This window comes from Lissotriton vulgaris, chromosome 3_1, assembly GCF_964263255.1.
Source record: "Lissotriton vulgaris chromosome 3_1, aLisVul1.2, whole genome shotgun sequence".
Taxonomy (NCBI): domain Eukaryota; kingdom Metazoa; phylum Chordata; class Amphibia; order Caudata; family Salamandridae; genus Lissotriton; species Lissotriton vulgaris.
Window position 1 is genome coordinate 643746311 of NC_141689.1, and position 26713 is coordinate 643773023.

At 46.6% G+C, this 26713-nt stretch overlaps 1 protein-coding gene across 28 annotated transcripts in view; it reads left to right on the forward strand.

Annotated features, from left to right (window-relative positions):
- The window catches only part of CAST (calpastatin), a 641814-nt gene that overhangs the window by 479064 nt on the left and 136037 nt on the right, over positions 1-26713 (forward strand). For 20 of the 28 annotated variants that reach the window (XR_015309292.1, XR_015309294.1, XR_015309295.1 and 17 more), the window contains 3 exons: positions 3281-3328; positions 13733-13828; positions 17898-17999. Coding sequence is in view for 24 of the 28 variants with exons in the window: in XM_086960931.1 (XP_086817057.1) it covers positions 3281-3328; positions 13733-13828; positions 17898-17999 (246 nt within the window). In the remaining 4 variants the exon portion in view is untranslated. The remainder of the gene's footprint in view (positions 1-3280; positions 3329-13732; positions 13829-17897; positions 18000-26713) is intronic. The other 8 variants (XM_086960942.1, XM_086960948.1, XM_086960952.1 and 5 more) reach the window with 2 other exon arrangements.

Below are 26713 nucleotides of genomic sequence, written 5' to 3' on the forward strand. Positions count from 1 at the left end.
CAATCCTGAAGTACTTTGAGCCAACAGTTCGCCAGCTTATTGTTCAAGCCATGATCATCTCTCGCTTGGACTATGCTAGCGTGCTGCTTCTGGGTGCGAATAAACCCGAGCTCTTGCGACTCCAACAGGTCCAAAATCTGGCAGCGAGAACTCTGATCTGGCTCCCTCGCAGATGCTCTGTCAGAGCAACGATTGGAAGACTACATTGGCTCCCGATTGCTTCTCGGATTAAATTCAAAGCCCTCATCATGGCATTTAAAATCCTTAAAACCGGGAGACCGGTTTTATTGCGTCCACTGCTGACCTGGTACCTTCCCCGCTGTAGCTTGCGCTCGTTGGGACAACACCTGGTGATGGTACCACGAACCAAATTATGCCGTATGGGAAGTCGCTCCTTCCGGGTGTTAGCGGCCAAATTAGGGAACTCCCTGCCGGTCCACATTCTTGGAATGGAGAACCTGCTGGCTTTTCGGAAAGCCATGAAAATCATTCTCTTTCACTTCCATAGGCTCTTGTCTTTGTCTGACTATCCTTAAGTACCTGTTTGTTTGTTTTTTTATCTAGCAGCGCCGGGACGCCTCGTTGCTGGGGCAGCTGTTGCGCTTTACCAAATCCATAACATTAACATTAAAATATTGTAAAAAATTAAAAGTAGAGTAGTGCTTATTTTGAACTGCTGTTTCATAAACATTGCTATTCAAGCCAGATTAAAAATGTAATCTATAGTTTGATTTTATGCTACATACCTTTCACTGCCGAGCAAGAGCTTGGTAGGTTCAAAACTGTCAGCAACATCGATAAACTGCATAACAACCAAGGTGGTGCCAGAAAAATTGACTGGTTCCAAATTAAAAAAAATAAACCTTTCTTATTTTCTGAAAATGGGGTCTCACACTGTGTAACTATATTTGGGCCACCAAGGACCAGTACAACATGTTCTTGCTTTTAATTACTAATAATAGTGAGTCCTGATTATCCCTTCTTAAAGGTTTGGCTTCTCAGGTTCAAATCCTCCTTGTTGTTAAAACTTGGGATTGACAAACTTCAGTGGGTGCCAAATTCACCTGCTGAAACGTAGTTTAGGAGGTCCTTTTCAGCAGTATATGCACTCCATTACCTACTCCATCAAGAATTTGTTATTAAAACTGACAATCTGACACAAAGTTGTAAAAAGGCACCTACAAGGATTCTAGTCTGCTAGGTTTTCCTTTAAGTAATGCCAGACCAATAAGCGATTGTGTGCAATTCGCTTCAGCTTTGTGCAGCCTTTCCGGCCTGTATTCTTAAACATTTCTTCCTATCTGTATGGAGTCTACACCTCTGCCTGGGGCTTTTATAATTGGTGAAGTGCGTCTTTTTATGTTCTCTGATTAGTACAGCTCTGCTTTTTGTAGAGGTCAAGTGCATAAACAGCAAAGAATGTTAAATTAATCATTATTAACTCATCATATTTTTATTAGTACCAACTATACATGTAATTATACGGTCTACTTTAAAATATGAATGTATACCACATTTTCATGCAGACACAAATGTAACTGTCCACATCCACTGTCTGCTTTATCTATATAAATGTGGGAGCTGCTTTCCCACTTTTTGTTCCATTTCCAGGTTCTCTTTGATTAAGGAAGGGGTTGTTCTACAAAGGCACCAAAGGGTCAGGTGTGCAATCAGAGCTGGTGTCTCTCAGACAGCCAGCTTGCAAGAGGTAAGTGGACATCACCTAGAGTTGACCTAGAAGGAAGAGCTCTCTCCCTATCCTGCAGTACCTGAAGGCTGATCTGATGGAGAAGAAGAGGGAACTATAATGCAAACCCTGCAGGAGGTGCTGACTTCCTGGGCGAGCAGAAGCAGCCGAATGAGGGTCCTGAGCTAAGAGTTCGTCTGCCCAGAGACACTCGAGAGAGAGTGACTGGCGTGCTCCTGCATCAGATCATCGACCTGCTTGGCTGAACCAACTGCATCGTGGCACTGCCAAAGTGTGCCCAAGCGTACTTCGTCACTGTGACCCTGCAAGTAGCCTTCACAGCTTGCACTGTCCTGAAGTGTGCCTGAGGCGGACTGCTTCACAGTGACCATGGCCGTTTCTGACCAAAGTGGCCTGTGCCGCCCGCTGCAGGCTGAGAACTATGAATGAAGCAGATTTACCATGATTTAACAGACTTGGGCAGACCAAGCCACTCTCCTTGCCGTGAATGGTATTAGAACTGCACCGCCACCCTGGGAAGTGCTTTCAGGGGCCCATGACCTCTGTCACTGTCCAACTCACCATGCACTTGGAGGTGGGCCTGTGAATGATTGTAGAGGGCTAGCGACCTGGAGCATGTCCCCCAGTGACACAGGAGCATGTCCGCCAGTGACACAGGAGCATGTCTGCCATTGACGCTGGAGCATGTCCCCCAGGCAGACTCCGGGTAGCAGCCTCTGCAGCTGCTGCGCCTACAGACAGGACCGGAGTGTTGATGCACTTGCAGCCGACCCGTCTTCCTCCCAGCGGAGGGAGGGGGATCAGAAGCATGCTGTGGGCCCCGGCTGTATCCACAGGAGAAAAGCAATAATGTTGGAGAGATTTAAGTACTGGAACTAAGAATGTAAAACGGAGTGCATGAATTTTGAAAGAGGAACCTATGCCTGAAACCTGCTCTACGTAATTTTACACCAATTTGGGGGAAGGTGGAGAGAAGGGGACCTTGAACCCAGGATACTGTGGCCCCACACCAATGAATATTTGTATATGCATATAGTAGTGTGTAGTATTGCATTTTGGAGTTTATTTGTATAAAGGACAAGCACTGGGTTTGACAATGAATTATTTTTCTGCTGGGTGATTGTTGAATTATGTGCCTAATGCATCCCCACGCTAACTTCCTGAAGAGCCTGTGACCACTGGCCATCAATACCACTCAGTCAAGAGCTGTATTAATTGTGCTCAGGCGAGTTTGCAGATCAATAGTACGATGGACCCGGGACATGAGGCAAACGACCCATGCCCACAGCTGAGGCTCAGTAGTCCCCGTTTTACCCTCACAAGGGTCTTTCAATGTGAGACTACCAAAGCTCACACTTCTGTCCCGAAGTTCAAAGGAGAGGTGAGTCAAATGTCCAAAGGTGATGGAGATGAAAACATTTTTTGCAATAAGTACCATAAAAAAACGAATTAGCACACCAAAGAAAGTTACAGTTACATTTGTGTGTTCATGCGCATGAAAATGTGTTATAAATTTGCATACATTTTTTGCATAGAATGAAAGAATTAACGGGAGTTCAACTTTATTTACAGGATAAAGACGGAAAACCAATAATACCAAAGCCTGAACCAAAACCAAAGGTTAGTAATGAGATGTTTTGTACATTATAGTAGGAATTCTCTTAAGCGGTTAATTTACATAAGTGTATGAATTTTATTCTGAACATTATGGCCTAGACAAGGTAAAGCCAAAATAACATTCCCATACCAGCAATGACTTTATGGCTTATGCGGAATTTGTTTCCTGATGATGCACTCCAGCTGTTGTCCACATGAGCACTGAAGTTCAAAACCACTGTGTGAGTATGCCCCACACTAGATTACTTGCCCATTCCTCCGTCTGTCTTGTAATTTGCTGTTGGATTCCATAACTGATTCATGCTCTGCAGCAAGAGATAGGCTGATAGTCTAAGAGCTGATGGAACAAAGTAACAAAGACTATAGAAATGGAACTTTGTAGTACAGACGGTCTCTGTCAGTTTCATCTTAAAAAGGCAAGTTAAACCCAGAGTGACTCAACTACCCCTCAGATAAGTGGGTAAGACAAATTATCTAATATGGTTACTGCCTGGAATTTACCAGCACTCCCCCAAATATTCTTCCAAAGCAACGTCACCAGAACATCTCACACTCATCAACCAAGAACTTCTCTCTCTGTTACAAAAACATGCTTTAGAACTAGTACCGTTCCATCATCGGGGAACAGGAGTGTACTCCTTGTACTTTTTAATCCCAAAAAAGGACAGCTCTCTGAGGCCTATACTAGACCTCAAATATCTAAATCTTTACATTCAGTCAGACTACTTCCACACTCCCATTGCTTCAACAAGGTGACTTTCTAACCACTCTGGATTTAAAGGACGCCTACTGCCATATTAAGATTCACCCAGCTCACAGGAAATATCTCGGATTTGTGGTGGATGGACACCATTATCACTTCAAATTTCTCCTGTTCGGGGTAACTACAGCACCCAAAGTATTCATCAAGTGCCTCGCAGTGGTTGCAGCTCATTTAAGAAGATAGCACATTCACGTCTTCCCTTACCCGGAGAACTGGCTAATAAAAGCCAAATCACAACACAGATGCATTCTCCACACTCACAAGACAATAAAGCTGCTTTACGACTTGGGATTTACTGTAAACCTCACCAAGTCTCACCTCCAGCCGTCCAACACGGAAGCATATCTAGGAACTGCAGTAGACATTTGCAAAGCTCTAGCATATCCAAATCCAGCCAGAATACACAACATGCAAAATCAAATATCATAATTTCAGCCCCAACACTCACTACCAGCCAGAGTGTTCATGCAATTAATCGGCATGATGGCTTCTTGCATTCTAATCCTCCCTTACGCAAGATTTCAGATGTGTCTCCTAAAGGAATGCTTGGCACATCAGGGGACCAGGCTCCAGGTCAGCTGAGAGATCTGGCGTTGGTAGACGGCCGCACCAATCGCTCTTTGCAGTGGTGGAAAACACAAAACCTTTCCAAAGGGCGGCCATTCCTCGACCCGGTTCCACAGATAGTCTTAACAGCAAACGCATCACTCACTGGTTGGCGAGCTCATCTTCAAAAACAGACTGTTCAGGGCACATGGACTCTACAACAGAAACACTTTCACATAAACTACCTAGAGCTACAAGCAATTTTTCTGGCATTGAAAGCCTTTCAACTGCATCTACTAGGAAAAGGTTGTCTTACTCCATACAGACAATATAACCGCAATGTACTACACAAAAAAACAGGGAGGGACACACTCTCTACAGCTTTCATGCCTAGCTCAAAGCATTTGGAGATGGGCCACACCTCAAAAGATATATCTCATGGCAAAACACCTCCCAGGAGTAAACAACCAGATTGCAGATTTGCTCCGTCGTCATAGACAACAGATCCACTAATGGAAACTACATCTTCAAGTTCTGATCCCATTCTTCCAAATGTGGGGCTATCCAGAAATAAATCTGTTCGCAACACACCTCAACTCAAAATGCCCAAACTTTGCGTCCAGGTATCCACACCCATCATCCAAAGGCAATGCTAAGCATGGGTGAATTGGCTAGGCAAATTTGCTTACGCTTTTCCTCCTCTCCCACAAATTCAATTAGTGGTTCGGAAGCTCAAACAACAGTCCCTCACAATGATCCTAGTTGCTCCCACATGGGCTCGACAACCCTGCTTCACAACTCTATTGGAACTATCAGTAGTTCTTCTACAAAAACTACACCTCTCCCCCGAGCTTCTCACTAAGAACCATGAAGAGATAAGACCTTCAAATCTCAGTCAACTCAACCTTGCAATTTGGCACCTGAAGTCATAGTTTGGCTACCTTAATCTCACGCCAGACTGCAAGAGCGTCCTTAAAGAGGCGAGACGCACTACCACTAGAGCATGGTATGCAGCAAAGTGGAAACGATTTGTCATCTACTGCACAAACAATCAAATCAATCCTCTAGATGTTTCAATCTTAAACATCATTTGCTACCTATTACACCTTCAGTGTTCTAATTTAGCTTATACATCTATACCGTTACATGTTGCTGCAATAGCGGCTTACCTACAAAACAAGACAACACTTGCCTTTGGTTCGCGTGCCATCTATTAAGGCATTTATGGAAGGACTTAAAAGAATCATTCCTCCTAGACTTCCACCTTCTCCCGTGTGGGATCTTAATATAGTCCTTACAAGACTCATGGGCCCACCATTTGAACCTCTGCACAAATGTAAGCTACGGTTTCTCACTTGGAGAGTAGCCTTCCGTATACATCTCTCAGAATAGTTGGTGAGCTCAAGGCACTAACCATACAAGTGCCATTTTTACAAATTCATCACAATAAAGTGGTTTCTGCCTTTCATCTCAACCAGTCTGTTGAGCTACCTGTATTTTTTCCTCAACCAGACTCCTTGGCAGAACGTGCTCTTCACACATTAGAGGTTAAAAGAGCAATACTATATAATATTGAAAGAATGTAATCCTTTAGTAAAACAAAACAACTTTTTGTTGCTTTTTCGCCACCGCATAAAGGCAATCCCATGTCAAAAGCAGGTATTGCACGGTGGACCGTTAAATGCATCCAAATATGCTATATTAAAGCTAAAAGCACATTAACAGCTCCCCCTAGGGCTCATTCTATGTGCAAACTGGGGCTTCTATGGCAATCTTAGGTAACATACCCTTAGATGGCATCTGCAAAGCAGCAACATGGTCTTCACCACACACATTCACAAATCGCATTTGTGTAGATGTGTTAGAAAAACAGCAAGTTAGTGAGAGTCAGGCCATTTTAAGAACACTATTTCAAACCACTGAAACAGATACAGGTTAGCCACCTCTTAGGGTAAAACTGCAGTGTAGTCTATGCTAAAGCATATGATACAGCTCATAGTCCTCGAACGGAAAATGCTACTTACCATGTATGCATCTGTTCTTGGCATATACCGGTGCATACAAGACCATGCAAGAGAATACAGGATCTACACATGACAACAATAGATCTTATACTATTTCCCCATAATGGTAAAAAAAAAAAACTCTAAGCAAATCGACTAAGGATCTAATGAGTGACTAACCAATAAAACGTGATGCCTAAGCCCTTTGAGATCACTCGCAACCTTTATGGGCACTGACTGTCCATCCAGCGTATAGTATAATAAATACTCCCTCCCTTTATGATTATATAGTGTATGCAAGGTTTTTTGTCATTAAAAATTATATATAAATAAAACGCCTATGGAAACTAAGGATTGTTCCAAATTGTGACCACCATCTTATTTTTAGTGGTCTAGTCGTCAAGACGCAAGGACGCTACGTGCAAACGTCCCGTTCTGATTTAATCTGCCGGAGTCCTGGAGACCGGCAATATACGGTTCCCAGGCAGCTCCCATGTAGGTGAACAGCAGAGTAGAAGTCTTGATGAGGTAAGCATGCACGCACTGCCTTTCATTTAATCCATGGAAATAATAACAAAGAGTCTACAGCAACTTTCTCCCTTTTGGGACACAACAGGACGCTTTCCTTATGAACTATTTTTTAACATCAAACACGCAGATGTTTTCCCCACAACTCTATTATGCTCTCTCCCACAGAGTGAGACTACAAACTACACTCTCCGCAGGAGGAAGCTTTAGCTGAACTTTACATATGTATGTGGTGTGCATTGTCTCTGTAAATATTTATGTGTGTTAAAAATACTTAGAAACATTTCAATAACTCAGCAATACTTCCATTGGGGATCACACTAGATGTGCCACTGATTGCCACATGTTTGGCGATCATGAGTCATGAAATTGTCTTTTTAACCCTGAAGGTGCTTACTGATTGTACATGGTATAAATGAGTCTGGGATTTCAATCGTAATTTTATCCATGACTCTAGGAAAGTTTTCCTTTTCCCTATATCTTTGCAGAATTCAATAACACGAACAAAGGACATGTGCAATAAGTATATGTACCTTGGTGCTAGCATGCAGGATACATGTTTGTCCAATGTATGACAACAGGAGTGGAACCAGGTGTTTGATGAATTGTACAGAATAGTGAATTCCCTATGTCCTGAAGAATAGCCAAAAGGGGTAGGGCTAGAAACATGTTGACCATTAGGAAATAGGAACATTACCCCATCTTTCCTAATACCTCCCCTGTTTTTTAACCATACCGACTAGGGATCAGAATAAAAAACTTAACCACTAGCCAGGTATTTTTTAAATAAAGATCTTTCTCTTCCCTTTCCCACTCCTCCCTTATAGACCATCCCTTCTTCCATAGTCATTGCAGGTTGCAGCATGCCCCGTTCCGTAGCGGAACGGGAAGGACCTAATGATGAAGCATGCCACCAAGGGGTAACCCTGGTGGGTGAGGGTTTTACAGAAAACCTTGTGTGTTTCTCCCAGGCTCAAGCTAAACTTTCCTTAAAGTGTTGGGTGCCTTTTTAGGTCTCGCTGTCCAGCGAAAGACCTATTGTTGTCAGCGTGCCAGTAATGTAAGACAGGTGATGTGCAAGCCCTGGCGATTTCACCTCGTGGGCTCGCACGTCCAGCCCGGCGCTGTGCACATCTCCTGTCCACATTCCCAGCAAGTCAGCCTATCGTGCGTGCATGCACACAGACACACACACACACAGACACACACACACACACACACACACAGACACACACACACACACACACACGCACACGCACACGCACACACACACACACACACGCACGCACACACACCTGCCGCAACTTTCACACATGTTTCTTAATTTCCCCCCAAAGTCTCCGCTTTTGTTCCCTCTCTCTGCTCTACCTCCCCTCTTGTTTTTGTTTGTTTCGCTCCCCACGTGTACTCACCTCCCTCTTGGTGATCCAGGGGCCCGGCTTGCATGCATCTGTGTCTACGGATGAATGTGCATCATCTATAGGAATCCCTCTCTAGGTCCTCACAGGCACTCACCTCGCTCTTGGTGATCCGGTGCCTCGCTAGCTTCACAACGGCGAAGTTGCCCTTCCCCAGCGTGCGCTCGATGTCGTAGAAGCCCACCTGCACCAGGGCGCAAAGGGGGTGCCCCAGGGGCTCGACCATGACCATGCTGGGGCCGGGGAGTAGCGGAGGCGGCACCGGGGTGCTGGACCCCGGGGAAGCGGCGCAAGCAGCTCCGGTGGCAGAGCTCAGCCGGGGGCGGCGGGGCCTGCGCCCGGCACCGCCCCTCGGTGACGTCAATTGACGTCAGGGCACCGGGAAGAGCAGAGGCGGGCCCTGCAGACTTTCACAGTTCACTGACAAGGCATCGCCATGGTGACCACAGTCAGCGTTGACGTCACCGCCGAGATGTCAATAAGGGAGTGTGTCCGCTGCCAGCTCCTTGGCTGTCAATCTCCAGAGGTGGGCAAGGAGGGGGAGGCAGACGCCAGCTGTGCAGAGTACCTGCCCTCACCTACTCTGTCTCTGCGCACCCATGCAGCTGGATACCGCTTGCATCCGTGGCGTGGGTATATCCTTTATGTGCCAGCTCCGTTAGCTCAGGGTACATGGTAGCCCCGGAAGATAATTGCACGCGGCACCATCTCTGCAGTTTACATAACTTCTACACTGATCTGTGCGTGGTACTTAGGGTATATCACTCCATAAAAATGGCACTATTAAATCTTGCACCGAGCACTCTTTACCAGGAACAGCCACGCTACTCCGTCTAGAATGATCCACGCCGCTCTTATTATGGGCAATGTAGAGGTACTCACCACATACCATTCGCAGGTATATTAGGGGTATCTCAGTGGATGCAATTATATTTATATTAGGATACACACCTGTAAACGGTCGATATAGTAGCACTAGTAAAGATGCAAACACCAAGCAGAGGCGTGACGTACGCGTGAGCCCGTGCAGAAGGTGAGCGGAAACCCCTAGTCTACCGCATCTCACAGACAGATGTTCATTGGCCTCGGGGTGAATAGGGGTCCTCTGACGGTTGGGCCCCCCTGAAAGCTTGGGGTCTCTCCTGCGATGTAGGGGCTGCTGGGGTTTGCGTTACACCCCTGCACAGCACCCAACACTATCTGTGAACAGTAAATGCCTTCAAGGGTACATGCAGTACATCCACTCCATCCAGCCATCCATCCCCCCACTCTCCCCCCCCACTCCATCCATCCCATTCCATCCATCCCACTCCATCCATCCATCCATCCATCCATCCATCCATCCCCCCACTCCATCCATCCCCCCACTCCATCCATCCATCCCACTCCATCCATCCATTCCTCCACTCCATCCATCCATCCATCCATACCCCCCATCCATCCATTCCTCCACTCCATCCATCCATTCCCCCCACTCCATCCATCCATCCCCCCACTCCATCCATCCCCGCTCCATCCATCCATCTATCACCCCACTCCATCCATCCCCCCACTCCATCCATCAATCCCCCCACTCCATCCATCCCCCAACTCCATCCATCCCCCCACTCCATCCATCCCCCCAGTCCATCCCCCCCACTCCAACCTGCCCACTCCATCCATCCCACTCCATCCATCCATCCATCCCACTCCATCCATTCATCCATCCATCCACCCACTCCATCCATCCATCCATTCCCTCGACTCCATCCATCCATCCCTCCCCCGCCCCACACTCCATCCCTCCCCTACCCCACACTCCATCCCTCCCCTGCCCCACACTCCATCCCTCCCCCGCCCCACACTCCATCCCTCCCCCGCCCCACACTCCATCCCTCCCCACCCCACACTCCATCGCTCCCACACTCCATCCCTCCCACACTCCATCCCCCCCACACTCCATCCCTCCCCCGCCCAACACTCCATCCCTCATCCGCCCAACACTCCATCCCTCGTCCACACTCTATCTCTCGCCCACCCTCTATCTCTCGCCCACCCTCTATCTCTCGCCCTCCCTCTATCTCTCGCCCTCCCTCTATCTCTCTCTCCCCCTCCCTCTATCTCTCTCTCCCCCTCCCTCTATCTCTCTCTCCCCCTCCCTCTATCTCTCTCTCCCCCTCTATCTATATCTCGCCCTCCCTCTATCTATCTTTCGCCCTCCCTCTATCTATCTATCGCCCTCACTATCTATCGCATCACCACAGCATCACTCGGCACCACCACAGCACCACTCAGGGGCACCACAACGCTATGCGCTACCACAGCAACACGGAACGCCACAGCATCACTCGTCGCCGCCACATCATTCAGAGCCACCACATCATCAATCTGTGCAACCATTCAAATATGTTCTCTCAATGTTTCAAGATTTATTACAAATGTCACAGAAAGATGTTGATTTTTCACTTCTGTTCTTGGATTTTGTCACAATAAAATACACTGAACATAATCTTCACAAAAGTTATTTACAAAAGTTTAAGCTATTAAGCTATTGCCATTATAAATTACAATACCTTTTATTTAAGTATTAATTATTTAAAAAAATTAAAAGCCATTGTTATTTGTAATATCAATACATCTAAGTCACTTAAATACAACACATATTGCATTACAAATGCTATAGGTGTCACATTTGCGAAAGTTAAAACTTTTGGCATTGTAAATGGCAAAGCTATTAATTTCGCTATGTTCCAAACCAGCACATAATTAAAAAATGTTTCATTTACAATACCAATAACTCAGACTTTCCTGATGCGAGATCTATTGCATTGCAAATGCTTTTTTTGTGTTGTGAAAGTCATAACCTTGACAGGCAATGCAGGACATATTGGTTTTGCCAAAGCTTGTTTCTTTTAAATCCTGCCATACACAGCTTTATGTGGGTAACAGGACTAAAATAATGCTTGCACTATTGTTCTCGTTATTTCGCAAGAACCTGATAACACTGCCTTCTCAAAACAGATGTATCCGCGCAATAACCATCCCTCACTCTGACCTTACTATTAATATTCAGTTTCTATGTACTATTGTTTTGTATAAAATGCACCAAAGCTTGTTGATTAGGTTTGCATTATAAAAATACTCTAATAAATAAAATATATATAGGTAAATTGAGACTGATTCATTAATGATCTATGAAGAAGGCAGATGGCCTAAGTCTGAAGAGAATGAAGCGGGCGCTGATTACAGGCTCCTGTTGCAGATAATCTCCTCCCTACAATAGAGACACTGGACTGAGTTGGAGGATCACCCACAGTGGTTTTAGACCGAAAGCGTTCTAGTGAGACATCTTGTGGGCATTGTTCCGATATTCGTGGATTAATGAAAGGTTTAGGTCCGTATTCTGTCCTCAGCGTAGAGAAGAGATGATGGCCAGATGCCTATTGCTTATTGCAATCGCAAGCCCTGTGCTGGGCAAACTGCCAGGATTTGTGATTGCAAAAACTGAATTTGCAATGGACTAAAGTTACAATGTAAGTCGCAAATGTCTTCGTGACTTGCACCACAAACATTGCTTCTGCAACTTGCTCTCCTTGCGGCTTGCAATGAATTATTTCATTGATCGATAACTGTTCTGTGGCAGCAAGCCAGTGACAGTTGATGACAATAGAGAGATTCCAGTGGCTCACAGAGAGCTGTTGGTTAGATACTGTTTTCCTTGTATGATTGGCAGCTGTGATCATAGAGACAGGAGGCCATGATCCCGTGGGTCGTGCATGCTCCCACAAGTCCCCTTTGCAATGTGCCAACCTCATTGGCATTGCCACACGGGTCCATTTAAGAGCAAGGATGCGGATACTTTCACTTTGCAAATGTAGCCACATAGTCCAAAGAAACTGTGTCTGCAGGTGGTCGCAAGAATTCAGAGGGAATCTTGCATCATAAATATTAGTTGGACTAGAATTATGCAAAGTCTTGCGAAAAGCCTCCATGCGCTGTACAGGATTAGTACACCTGGAACTGTGCAAAGCATTTGCACTATTGCATTGCAGACACTGTGCAAACACAGGGCTGCCATGTGGGGTGGGCTACTAGGCATCTGGCTTAAATTCCTGGGGTGTTTTAATGGGCATTCGCCTTAGTTTACAGTTCTTACCTTACCGTAGTGTTCCTGTTCCTCCGATATGAAAACAGTTACATGTTCGCTAGTGTTATCCACAGGCCCTCAAGGGCACCGAATACATTCCTAAAAGAACAGCTGCCTTGCTGCTTTTGCAATATGTTATGCACAAGGTGTGTCAAACAGACCTAGATTTTCAGGGCAGTGTAACCTGAAGTACCTATTGTATGTTAAACACCGAGGTCATTGGGGTGAAAAATTAACTCACTAGTGCCAGTAAACAGTGCCTCTTCCCATTGGTTTATCCTTCCAGCCTGTGCCTTCCCCGCTGGTTGACCTGTCACGATACAGAGATTACGCTGCTTTTTTCAGGTCTCCAGTAACGATTTGTAACTGAGCCCCAACTGATTAAGTCAATAACTGAATGCCAATAGTTTGATATGTTTCTAACTGATAATGTCTTGAACATGTTTCCTAAAGTGTGTAAATCAAGGGGTTGAATGCATGTGAGGAACTCTGGGCCTATTCACACTTTCTTCACCCACTGCCTGTGCTAAACTGCAGCTCTTGTTTGATATGGACCTTTACAACTCAAAGGGGTTAATTCTCAAAGTTGGAGGATTGGGCTCAGTTTGACGAACAGTTTTGATGCCTCCTGTATGAGAGACAATGTAATTTCAAGGAGCTCCGTGGAGGGAAGAGAGAGCTGTCTGTGTCTCCCCGTCTCCCGCCATTCTCACCACAGGAATCTCTCTGGCTGGGTTGCTGCTGGACGGGCGCCATTGCTACCGTGCGTTTGTTTTCAGTTGCTAGGCTGAGTGAGTCTTAGTGTAACCAAGGAAGTCTGAAAATCCCAGGAGGGGCGAGCTTTACGGTCCCATTTCTGGTGTAAAGTATAGCCGATTTAAATGATTGGATTTCATCAACTGCAAGCACCGGCCTAATTTTGAATTAATGTTAATTCGTGAAGGTGCCCTTAGGAGGGTGTGGTAAGGTAAGGTCTATTAAACATTCTCATGTTTTATTTCTTTTCTTCACCTTTGGCTCTAGCCCCTGAGTGACACGGAGTTGGTCGATGCACTGTCAGGAGACTTTGTCACTTCCACTGCTACGACAACACAGTCTGCCCCGCCGCCTGCAGCCAAGGTAAGAGACTGATGATAAGAAAGCCCTAGAAGACTGCAGAATATACATCAATACAGTATTGAAAAAAAGGGGTAGGGCTGCAGTTTTGAAATGTTCTGTGTAAGATCAGTCTTGAAACTGCTGTTCGCAAACTGTGGTTTAAAGTTAATTCAAATATTTTATAACCATATACCCAAATCAGATGTTTATTGTGGCATGATTGGTGATGTCTAGTGCATCTGATACATCTATATTCAAAACACGGATAGTCAAGCATGAGAGACAACTCCTAGTCTGTTCCCCTCCTTGAATGAAGACAACTTGAAATGGTTCCAGAAGATGGTGTTTTTTTGTCTTCCATAAAACACTGTTGTGTCAGGAACAGGATGTGTAGTGGCTTAGTCGGAGTGATTTAAGGTGCCTTGGGGATGCATGTGTAATAGGATAGTTGGTCACTTGGAGATGATGAGCAGTGAATAGTGTGGGTGTGCTCCTGATGTGGCACAAAGAGAAGCATCTCAAATACCTGTAACCTCATGTATCATTTAGTAGATTATTTTTATTGCTGCTTGTATAGTCTCGTTATTTCTTGGAGGTTACATTTATCTCCATCCTATTATTTTAACTGGATAATGTAAGTTGTAATTAAAAGAGAAATTAGATAGATCAGAACAATAGATTGATAGTGTTGGAAATGGGGTTTCTGGTTGGCTAAGGTATGCACCCATGCCTGGAAGAACCCACCACTCTAGTCCGGGTAAGTCAGATACACACCAAAGATAACCTGTGCATACCCTCTGGTAGCCTGGCGCAGCGCAGGCAGGCTTATCCGCAGAGGCAGTGCATAATACATTTGTGCAACTTACACTCACACTAACGCAATGAATGCACCACAAATAGACTCCACACAGGGTTATAAAAATAGATTACTATATTAGGCATAACACAAAAATACTAAAATGACATGAATCTCATAAGTATGGCATGAAATATGCATGTTACAAGTATCAAAGTAAAACATTTAAGAGCAATGGGCCACATTTAGAAAACACAAATCACAATAGAGATAAGTGGGGGTTGTTTTCCTGCATTATCGTGTTCCAAAGAACGTACTCAGGTGCCTGTGGGAAAATGCGCACCGGGTCCCTCGGATACGGGGACCTGAGAGAATCCCAGCCACTTGCAAGTGCACAGCTCCCCTTGAAAAGATCTCATGGTTCTGGTTAACAGTACCTGACTTCGAAAGTCATGTGGGTGACAGCCACAGGGACCAGAGTCCGTGCCACTGGAGCTCACAAACAAGAAGGTAGTGCAGCGTCGGCCCATATGGTCAGATCTGAGCTGTTCACGACTGCAGCACTCTTCCTCGGGCAAAAGCAAGCTGGTGACGCCAGTGCACAGCTTGGAATCAGCTCACATAGCCAGGGTTGATGCGTCGGCACAGAGATCTCTCTTTAGTGACTGGGCCCCACCTACATGGGTGGAGTTCACCGCATTGCTGGGCAACCTTCCACTTTCACAAAGCTGGGGCTTCCCCTTGCACTGTAGTGACTCTATCCTCAAAGAGTGCAGCGTTTGGAAAACCACGAAGCGCTCAACATGCACTAGTGAAGTCCAGATGCCCAACGCACGATGATCTGGGTGCAAACGCCATGATTCGACAGACACGCTGTTCGGTGGCAAACCCAATCGCTCCACACATACTGTCCTCTGTGAGTGCTGACGCAAGAGGCGGCGATCACGGCTCCTAGATAGAGTGCTGTTAACGGGCTCATGGCAGCGCAGGCATGAGGAATCTTTAATGTCCCTGAGTTTCCACAAGAACTGGGGGCAAGCCAACAACCCCTTGGAGAACAGGCCAACACAGCAAAGCAGTTAATAAAATGGCAGTCCTTCCTGGCAGCACATCAGTCCTCCTCCTGGCAATGTGCAGATGTAGAGCCAGCAGCATCTGGTTACAAGTCCCACGCAGTGTCTGATTAGATGGGGTCAGCTCCCCTGTACTTATACCCAAAAGTGCTTTTGATGTACGGGGTCATTTCAAAGGATCCCTCAGAAGTGCACAATGATCCATTTAAGCCCAGCACTGGCTACAGACTACAGTAGGGGGCAAACCAGCCCTTTGTCTGAAGGCAGGACACATCCCATTCAAATGTAAGTGTGAACCACCTCTCCCTGCCCAGGAAGACTTTCAATGTGTAGATGAATTCAGATGTGTCTCCTGTCACACCCAGCCCTTCCTCTGTTGTGGCTGTCTAAAGGTAATGCACAAAGTGTAGCAGTCACTGAACCCACACATGTATTGGAGACAGGCTGTCGGGCACACAGCGTTATAAGCACAGAGAATGCCTACTTTGAAAAAAGTGGCATTTCCAAAATAGTAATGTGAAATCCAACTTTACCATTAAGTAGGATTTATCACGACCATTTAATACATGGCAACTCTACTCCTTTCTGATCAGGAATTATCACTTTAAATTATCTAAGGGAATTCCCAGTGCTAACCTATGAGAGGAGTATGTCTCACAGCAGTGAAAAACAAAACAGGATCTTTGTCACAACCAGGATATAAAAAACATAATGGTTCGTCTCCTACCTTTTACATACACATTACCCTGCCCGTAGAACTACCTAGGGCCTACCTTGAGGGTGACCTATGCATAATAAAAGGGGAGTTTAAGGCTTGACACGAGGTTTTAAATGCCAAATCGAAGTTGCATTAAACTACACACACAGTCCCTGCAGCAGTAGGGGTGAGACAGGGTTGAAAAACTACTACTATGGGTGGCACAGTCAGTGCTACAGGTCCACTAGTAGCACTTAATTTACAGGCCCTAGGCATATGGTACACCCCTTTACAAGGAACTCACTAGGAAATCAAATTTGCCAAACTGGTGAAAACCAATCATGCTATGTTTTAGGGAGAGAGCACATGACCTTTAGCACTGGTTAGCAGTGGTCAAGTGCACAGATTCCTAAAGCCTACAAATTCAAGGTCTGAAAAAAGTGAGTAAGAAGGCAAAACGTTTGGGGCTAACCCTGCAGAAAAGGCCAGGTCCAAAAGAAAGATTCTTAAGATGGAGACTGAGGTCTGCAAAATAGTTTAATAGTAACGTGAACTGATATAAAGAATAATTTACTAGCTACACCACAGTAAAGTCCACTTATACTGCGCTCTTAATATAGTCTTCTTTGTATGTTATAGTGACTATCCCTGTAACATATCTTATCTTCTATCCTGAACTTTGTTCCACCAGTCGAAGCCCCATCCTTATACAGGAGCCTTTGAAAGACTTGGCAGAAACTGGAGGAGGTCTTTCATTAACCCTTAGAGCACAAACATTATGTCTAGAGTCTGAGCAAATGCCCTTCTTAAACAAAGAGGTAGTGCACATAAACATATGTTTGTGCGTGGTTGGAGCTTCTCCTAATTCAGGAACAAATAATTCCCCAATTTCAGAATGGTTTCTCTTCAGGAAAGGGCCCTCGTATCTAAATAACAAACTTCACCATTATCGTCCCACAAGAAATTTGAGATCTAAAGTCCAGCCTCTGCTCTTTCCCCGCCGCATTTGCACAGTCAAACACTGTAGACATTCTTTCTCCTACCTTGGCCCCACCACTGGAACAAACTCCCCATCACATTTGCGACTGTTCTTACTTTGCCTGCTTTTAAAATCTTCTAAAAACTTGCCTATTCTAATTTCTCTCTCCATTTTCCCCCCTTACCTGACATGCGCTCTAGTGCAGAGGTACACCCGCGGGGTGATTCCCTGAGCTATATCAAGCTCAGTCAACATAGCATACCATCCAGTGCTGGATCAAATAGTAGCAATTTCTTGTTTGTACCTCAGTATTTCTTTAGGTTGTGGAACATAATGAGGATGAAATGTACGGCAGACATGACAGATCTGCGGGCTTTCCAGCCTCCATAAAAACGATATTGAAAACTGACTAAAGTAGGCTTTGAGATCTGAAAACAAGAATAAGTTGGAAGTAGGGATGTGAAATAGAGAAAAATAAGATGAAAGTGCCTTTTTCCGTGAAGGTTCAGAAATTGTAATCATTATTTCTTTTGACTTTTTTACAGAAAGCACCGGTCTCATCAGACCCACTAGATGCATTGTCTGCCACTTTAGGGGCAGGTGATCCAAAACCAAAAGAAACAAAGCCTGCTGTGGATAAAGTGAAGGTAAGGAACACAAAATCCACAATATAAAATCTGGGTTAAGGTTTCAAGTCACTCATTGGTGTGAACATTATGCATTAAATCGGTGTATATTGCTATTAACGTTCAAATTCACTGTATGTATGCAATTGCAATATAGCATTTAATTGCTGAAAGTTGTATTTTTTTTAAAAACATGTTTTTATTAAAGCGTTTGCATAATACAACATTTGTATCCATGACAGTAGACATACAATCACATTACAATAGACCAATAGGGATTGCGCCATCAACTATCTCGCATTAGAGCATGTGCAGTGGAACATAAAAGAATTAGGTAGTGTATTAAGAATTAAGATAACAGTTCTCTCCTGTCTAGTTAGTCTTTATTCCTAATTGCATCACCTCTCCAAACCTCGTCGTCGTCGTCATCTGAGCTTTCTAGATCTTCCTCTGGCAGTGTTTCACATAAGTCTCCCCTGAAAGTGTTTCACGGTGTCCAAATTTTGTTCCATTTACGCGGAACTCCCCTGCTTTCATATACTGTGCGTTCGGTTACCATGATTAAGTCCATGTTCCTGCACCATAATGCTAATGTGGGGGGTCTGCCGTGCCCCATCTCTGCGCTATGTCTCTCTTCACTACAATGCACCCGAGGGTCCACCAGGTTTGGCCATAGCGAGTGAGGTCAGTGGGGTCCCAGACATTGAGGAGACATTTTCGTGGCTCGGGTATAATGGAGATTTCTAATGTTTGTGAAATGGTGCGCAGGACCTGTCGCCAGTACTCTACTATAATAGGACAATCCCACAGGGTATGGTAAAGTCTGCCTTCCTCCCCGCACCCCCTGAGGCAGAACGGGTGTGTCGCACGGTGTATCTTATGTAAAGTGGTCCTGGTGTAATACACACAATGTATTATTTTTAGTTGTACATGTCGAAACTTGGCCGAAATGCCCACCTCATTAGGGGATGCCAGGGCTGCTAGCCACTCTGATTCATCCATATCTCCCACCTCTGCCACCCACCGGTCTCAGAGTTTAAGTGTAAGGTCGGGCATATTGTTAAGGAGTTTCCGGTAAGTGAGGGATGTAGCAAGCTGCTGCATGAAGTCTGTGAGCAGACGGTCCTCCAATGGTGAAGCCTCTGGGACATCAGTATCCACTGGGAGCGCTGTTAGTAAAGCATGCCTAATTTGCACATATCTATACGTTTCAGCCGGTCCTAAATCATATTGTTGTTGTAGTTGTGCAAAAGGAACCACCGTCCCCTTATCCCACATGTCACCCACCGTGGAAATTCCAATATTATCCCATTGTGTGAAGCCTTTACTGTTTCTTAGTTGCCCCAATGCCCTGGTGTCCTAAAGCGGGGTGAGTTTGGTAATGGTTCCCTTCCACCCCAATTTCGCCTGTGCTGCATACCATAATGCCACCGTCTGCTTCGTGGGTCCTATTAGTCTCGCGGCCTGACTTCTATTGTATAGTAACACCTGCATGTTGTTCGTGCCTAATTTTATTCTGTCTGCTCGGTATGCCGGATCGTCTTGGGGTGCTTGAATCCACTGGTTGATGGTTTTAAGTTGTGCTGCCCAGTAATACAATTGCAGGTTCGGTAGTGCAATTCCGCCGTCATACCAGCTCCTATTCAGTTTAATTTGGGCTATGCGTGGCGGCAAGTTGCCCCATAATAGGGCCGAAACCTGTGCCGCAGCTTGCTTAAAATACCGTGGCTGTATCGGAAATGGCGTGTTATCGAGAGCGTAGAGGAACCTTGGCCGAGCTATCATTTTATATAAGGCTGCTCTACCCAGTAATGTTAGAGGCAGAGACGCCCAGTGTTTGACGTCGCTCTTTAGGCGCTCTAGAGGAGGTGTCAGATTTTTTTGATGAAGTCTGCGGCTTCCCTAGTGACATGTATGCCCAGGTATTTAAAGGAGTCGCTGGCTATTACTATCGGGCAGTCGGCGGGGAGCAAAGGATCTGGACCTTGTAAGATGAATAGCACCGATTTGGACCAGTTTATCGTGTATCCTGATGTGCGCCCCTGTGTATTACAGAGTTCAAGAAGTTCAGGTATACTATGATCATGATCGGTCAGGTAGAGCAGCATGTCGTCGGCGTAGAGGGAGACACGATCTTCCCATCCCGCCGTGCAAAGAATGCCTTTTAATAATGGGGTCGCTCTGATTAAAGTGGCCAATGGTTCCAGCGCCAATGCAAACAACGGCGACAGCGGGCAGCCCTGGCGCGTTCCCCTGGCAAGCCGTATAGTACGCGATATGTGACCATTGGCTGCTACCTGGGCCACCGGTTCAGCGCAGAGGAGTCGTATCCAGGCCTGAAATTTAGGGCCAAAGCCCATATATCCTAGGACCGTGAAGAGGTATTGCCATTCTACCAGGTCGAAAGCCATTTTGGCGTCCAGTGACATTATCACTGTAGGCTCCGAAAGTGTTGGAGCACGCGCCAGTATCCCATGTACCCGCCGGAGGTTAAGAGCGGTGTTTCGGTGTGGCATAAAGCCTGATTGATCCGGGTGGATCAGCTATGTTAGGTGGGGCATTAGTCGATTCGCCAGTACTTTTGCCAAAACTTTGGCTTCCGCATTAAGGAGTGATATTGGGCGATATGAGGCGCACTCTGTTGGGGGTTTACCTGGCTTGGGAATCGCCACAATCGTTGCTGTGCGCTGGTCAAGCGGGAGCATAGTTACCTTCAGGCTATCGTTATACATTGCCAGCAGCGGCGCACTGCTCGTGTCAGACATGAGCTTATACCATTCTATGGGAGACGTGTGGCTCAATGATTAGAGCGGCAGACCCTGATGCAGAAGTCTAGCCCGGGACCAGGGTTCAATTCCCCGCCTCGGCGGGTCTTGGGCTCAAAATTCCACGGACCTGATCATTCTCGCCTCGGTGCCTATTCCAATCATGGAGTCCCACTCTGCAACTCTGGGCAATAGCTTGCTTAATCTCCACAACGGCCCCCACAACGCTAAGGATGCCTGGCCTCCACCTTGGGGGTGCCCAGGAGTGGACGCCTCACAGGGAAAGCCAGGATGGGTTCCACAGCGGTATTCGTACAAGCGCCTTGAGACCCTTGCGGGCGAGTAGTGTGCTATACAAGTATCAATTTACATTTTTTATGGGGATCCCGTTGGGGCCCATCGCTTTCCCAGATTGTATGGTTCCTATAGCAGACTGCAGTTCGTCGGCCGTAAGGTCAGCTTCAAGTTCTGTGACTGCCTGGGGTGGGTGGGTGTGGGTTTCTATGTGGCTAAGTGAGGCGAGGGCCTCGGGCTCTTTTATTCCCGTTCTGGGGTGTAGAAGCCTTCGAAGTGGTCCTCCAGGGTATGCACTATCTCCTCCGGGTGCGTCTGTACTGTAGGACACCTGCCTTCCAGTACAACTGTTGTATCCCTCTAGGCCCAGCTTGTTTGCTATCCAGCCATGCCAACATTTTCCCCGCTTTATCCCCTATGTCATACACTCTGTGTGCTGTCGCAGTGATGTAGTTTACGGTCCGGTGTTTCAAATGGTCCCGGTAGCGCTGCTGCTGCAGCTGTAGGTCATGGGCCGAGTCTAATGAGGGATCCGCCATATGTGCTATATGTGCAGTGTGTAGGAGGAGCTCTAGTTTAGTCAGTTCCTTATCTTGTAATCGTTTATGCCCCGTGATGGAGGCTATAGCCTGCCCTCGGCGGACCGTCTTCCCACAATGTGGACGGCGAATCTACTGAGTCGGTATTTTCAGCAAAGAAATGTTTAGTGGTGTTTTTAAGTTCTTTCCGTATGCCTGGGATTTGCAGATAATTAGGATAGATGAGGTAAATTCACCTGCGTGATTTCTCCCTGCAAGAGAGGGTCAGTAATACAGGCGAGTGATCTGAGATGCCTCTGGGTTTAATTTCTACATCTTCGACATTTTGTAACCTCAACCCCACCATTTGAAAGTAGTCAATCCTCGATAAACTATTGTGTACTGTGGAGTGGTATGTGTACTGGGTCGCTGCTGGGTGCGTATGGCGCCCAACGTCTATTAATCTCATTGCCTCTGTAAAGCCCTGGAAACGGGAGCAACCCGACACCTGTGGCTGCGCTGGAAATCTGTCTACTGTTGTGTTCATGGTAGTGTTGAAGTCAACCCCCAGAATGAGGTCCCCTTCCGGTAGGGTTAGGAGAAATGCCCCCAGTGCAGGCAATGCCACCGATTGTAGTGCCGGAGGTACGTACACCGAGACTATGTTGAGAAGTTTTCCTTCCCATTGGCCTTGGATCGCTGTTAAGCGACCCTGGTCATCTGTCTTAGTCTGTAGTGGTATAAACAATGAGGTCTTTTTAAGGAGGATACCTGTCCCTCTCGAGCCTGAAGTGAACTCAGCGTGCGCCGCCATCTTGTACCCCCGTCTGTCTAACGCTTGGCAAGCTTTGCCTGTGAGATGAGTCTCCTGTAGAAGGACTATTGTTGGGCTATGCCTTTTCAGAGCTTGCAGTACCAGACCCCTCTTTATTTTGTCACCAAGACCTCTCACATTCCATGTCAGTATTCTCAGGGGTGGTACGGGGGACTCATGTGTCGCATCGCAACGGACGTTACCTCGTGGACTGTGCGCCAGGGAATGCCTATCGGATGTTGGGGATGCGCTGCCTTGTGCTGACATCAAAACGTCTGCGGTGTTGTCACGGTCCCACCGCATGTGCTCCTACTATCTCAGTCATGGTGCATCTGTTCTCCCTTCGTGATTGTAGCGTGTGCCTGCCATCCCTTCCTGCCTCAACATTAAAACATAGAGTAACCAAAACTTTCCCGTCCCTCCCCTCCCCCTCCCTGCTTCCCTGCTCAACGGACTTAGAACCGCCCGCCACCCCAACTTGGCAGAGTGCTTTACCCCAACCCAAACCATAGTACTTGCTTGTCGGGGTTCAATGTCCGTAGAGGCGGCCCCCCTCGCATATAACCCGGGCATGCCTCAGTCCAGAAGCTGGAGTCAGGCCATTTCGAATAGGCGGTGCAGTGTTTGGAGCCGGCTGGAGCTGAGAGCTTAATGTTCTTGTTCCAGTCCATCTTCATCTGTCCCCGGTCTTGGTGAGCGGCCCAGCCCTTCTCGCCCTTGCTCCTGAGGCCCAACGTGGTCGCCTTCGTGTTGCTGTCGCTGATTCCCGTTGGTGCGTCTCTGTGCTCCCACCTGTCGCCATCCCTCCAACCAGTCGTACGCCATGTCCGGTGTGTCAAAGAACCACGTTTTACCGTCGGCTACTACTCGGAGCCGAGCCGGGAACAGCATGGAGTAGTGCAGGTCACTTGCCCTCATCTCTTTTTTAACTTTCAGGAAACTTCTCCTGCGACGGCCACCTCTGCCATGTAGTCCGGGAAGAACGCAAGTGTGGAGTTTTGCACACGGATCGGCTGGGCGGTTCTTGCTGCTTGTAGGATTGCGTCCCTATCACAAAAGTTGAACAGTCTGGCCAGCACCGGTCTTGGGGGCGTCCCCGGCTTTGGTTTACCTCCCGGGACTCTATGGGCCCTTTCAACTGAAGAAGTGGGATAGTCCCTTAGGTTGTAATTTGATTTTAATTAATTTTTCCACATATAGGTCCATTGCCTGAGTTCCTTCTGTTTCGGGAAGACCAAGAATTTGTCGCCCTTCCTGGTCATCCAGCTTTTCTTTCAGAAGTTTATTTTCTGTTTCGATCCGCGCCATCGCTCTCTGCAATTCTGATGTGTCCTCCACTAGTGATTTCGCAACTATTTCGACTTCTTTGATCCGTTCAGACATTTTGTGGAAGTCCGCTCTTAATAAGGAAACATCCGTCGATATTGTTGCTACCGTCGTCTGGACTGCTGACCGCGCTTTCATAATGTCCTCCAAGGTGACCTTTTTCGCCCCATCTCCTTCCGGCGTTTTCCCAGTGGATGTTCGCCCTTCCGATTGTTGTGATCTGCTTTTCTCATAGGCATATTTATCCAATTTTCCCTGGGTTGACTGGTTTCTTGGACCCCGACGCCCCCGCCATATTGCTTCCACCGAGAGGGTCTCTCCGGCAAGGTTGGTGTGGGGGGCAACCGGATGTCAAGTCAATCTTCGACGAGGCGTAGTAGTGGAGCTGTGGTCACAACAGCGGTGCACCAGTAACACTCAGCGAGAGAGTCTGCTTACTGGAGGGTGTGGAAGGGCCACAGGCCTCACTGCAGGCGTCCGTCCGAATCCTAGTGTAGTGGTAGTCTTGATATTGCAGGTAGGAGCCACGTTGGAGTCGCCCCGTGCGCAATGCATTCCAGGCCGCCTTGACTGATATGGCATCTGGGGTTGAAGAACTGAAAGGGGGGGGGGGGGGCGGATTACTTCATCATTATTCTCATTATTAGTCGGCAAGTGCACCACATCACCAGCCCCTAGACTCCCAAACAGGCTTTCCTTCTGCTTGCTATGGTCACTGTGTGTCCCGCTCCCTGCACTTGCGGATGGATTGGTCTTCCCCGCAGTTACTGCGGTCAGTTCGCACCTTTGGAGTGTGTGGTGCCGCGTGTACAGTGCAGCGTGTCGGGCAGTTGGCAGAGTTGCCTCCGTGACTCTGATCGGCGCCACTGCGCTGTCGAGGTAGGGGGAGAAATGCCATCTGGTAAGGAGGTGTCGTGTAGAGCGTTGTTGATGCCGGCGGGCGCCACCCATGCCAGTACCCAGTGCCTCCTGCAGCCGAATTTATTACGCATACACCTCTCTATGTATTTCGGAGGCAGCAAGTGTTCAATTACTGTGTATGACTTGATTTTGTAGGCAGACGCGCACCGAAAGTCCGGAGTAGGGGTCCTTCCGGGTCCGCGGCGTCTGGTCTCCTCTCACTTCCGCCCGGCTATTGTGATGCGGCAGGTCGCGGCTTTCCGCCGGCAGGAAGGCCCTCAATGTCCGTCGCTCTCCCTCTTCAAATCGCCACCGCAGAGCGCCTCTCGATTTCTCTGATCTCGCCTCGGGGGGGGTTAAGATGTGACGGATGAATGTGCGGATTTATCGTAGAAGGGTGCCTTGCCCACGGAGCTCAGCAGCTACGCCACCATTGCCACAAACCCCCCCCCCCTCCCCCGAAAGTTGTATTTTTTACAGAATTTTCTGTCTTAAATAATTTCCTTGGATCTGTCTGTAGCTTTTACACCATGGTCACATTGTCGTATAGGACACTTCCACAGTTGTGTCGGAAGGTCAGAGTAGATCTAATTGATTTTAGGTTGGAAGACTACCTGCATTTGAGACTTAATGCATGCCCCCACTAACTCCTTGCTGTTTCTGTGGATGGTTCACTTAATGTTCTTAGAATCTCAAAATTACATATGGGACAAAAAGGATTCTGAATTGATTCAGGAAGTACGCACATCCGGAATTAATAAATGGGGTGCCCCCAACAAAATGAGCAAACGTAAGCAGTTTCCCTGACCAAAGACCTAGGAAGATAATTGAACAGCATCCAAGCTTTTATAATCTTTATTCATAGAAGTCATTTGCTGTCAAATAGCTTTGTGCTATTTAAATACCTACACATACATTATATTAACATGATTTTAGAAATCCAAAGGCAAGCATGTTTGCATCCATCCGAGGCCAGTTATGCTGCCCAACATCTTGCTTACACTTCTAAGGAGCTTAAACAACTATACTCAACAGCTTATCAACCAGATCATATCACCACCCAACTTATTATGGATCTAGGGCTATTTAATATTTCTTGCACACTCAGCCCAAGCGAGAACATGTACACCCCCTCTCCAATTGACTCTCCAGGGCACTCCCCCCCTTCCAACCACCTCCAAATCTGTTATTTGAGCACAAGGTCCATGGTTTAACATCAAACTCAATTTTATCAGCTTTTAGCCTCAGAGAACCCTGATATTTTATTTTTAACAGAGACCTGGTTAACAGCTGAATTATCCCCTGGCATTCTTACGGCTCTCCCTGAAAACTACTACATCGCCTCTACTAATTGTCCCACTGACGAAATGGGAGGTGGCTTTGAAGCCATCATATAAAAGCACCTAAAGTTTTTCAGTCTTATACCCCTGGACATTCCAAAGACTGATAGCATTTTAATCAAACTTGATTCCTTCACTTCTCCTGTGTTCTAGTTTATAGGCCCCCAGGTCACATGCCTTACTTTCCTCAGGCCTTTGCGGAACAGATTTTATTACTCGTAGTTGAGTTTGCTACAATCTTAATCATTGGTGATTTTAACTACTGGGCTAACGAGGAGACCGGAGGTCAATTATCTCTACTTCACTGACCTGCTAATCTGCTTAAATCTTACCCAACATGTTACTGCACCTACTCACTACAAAGTTCATATTTTGGATCAAGTCTGGAATACTATTCTTTCAGTCTCTTCTATTGGGGTTTTGCAATGTGTTTGGTCAGATCACTTTTTATTACATTCTCACTCACAGATGTATCCCCATATAGGCCTCAACCCAGCACCGCACATTTCTCCTGAAATTGGGCACATGTTAATATTGGCTCTTTTGTAGAGACAACAAACTTTCTTGACCCTCATCAAACAGGCTTTGGGCTGCCAATTCCACAGAGACAGTCATTCTCCCAGTGATGGATGACCTCCGTAAAGTGGCTTATAAGGGCATTACTCAAGCACTGGTGCTCCATGATCCTTCGGTGGCTTTTGACATGATATTTTAGTCGACTTTGTCAAAGCTGCAGGCCTTTAGGGCACTGCACAAGACTAGATCAAGTCTTTCCTGA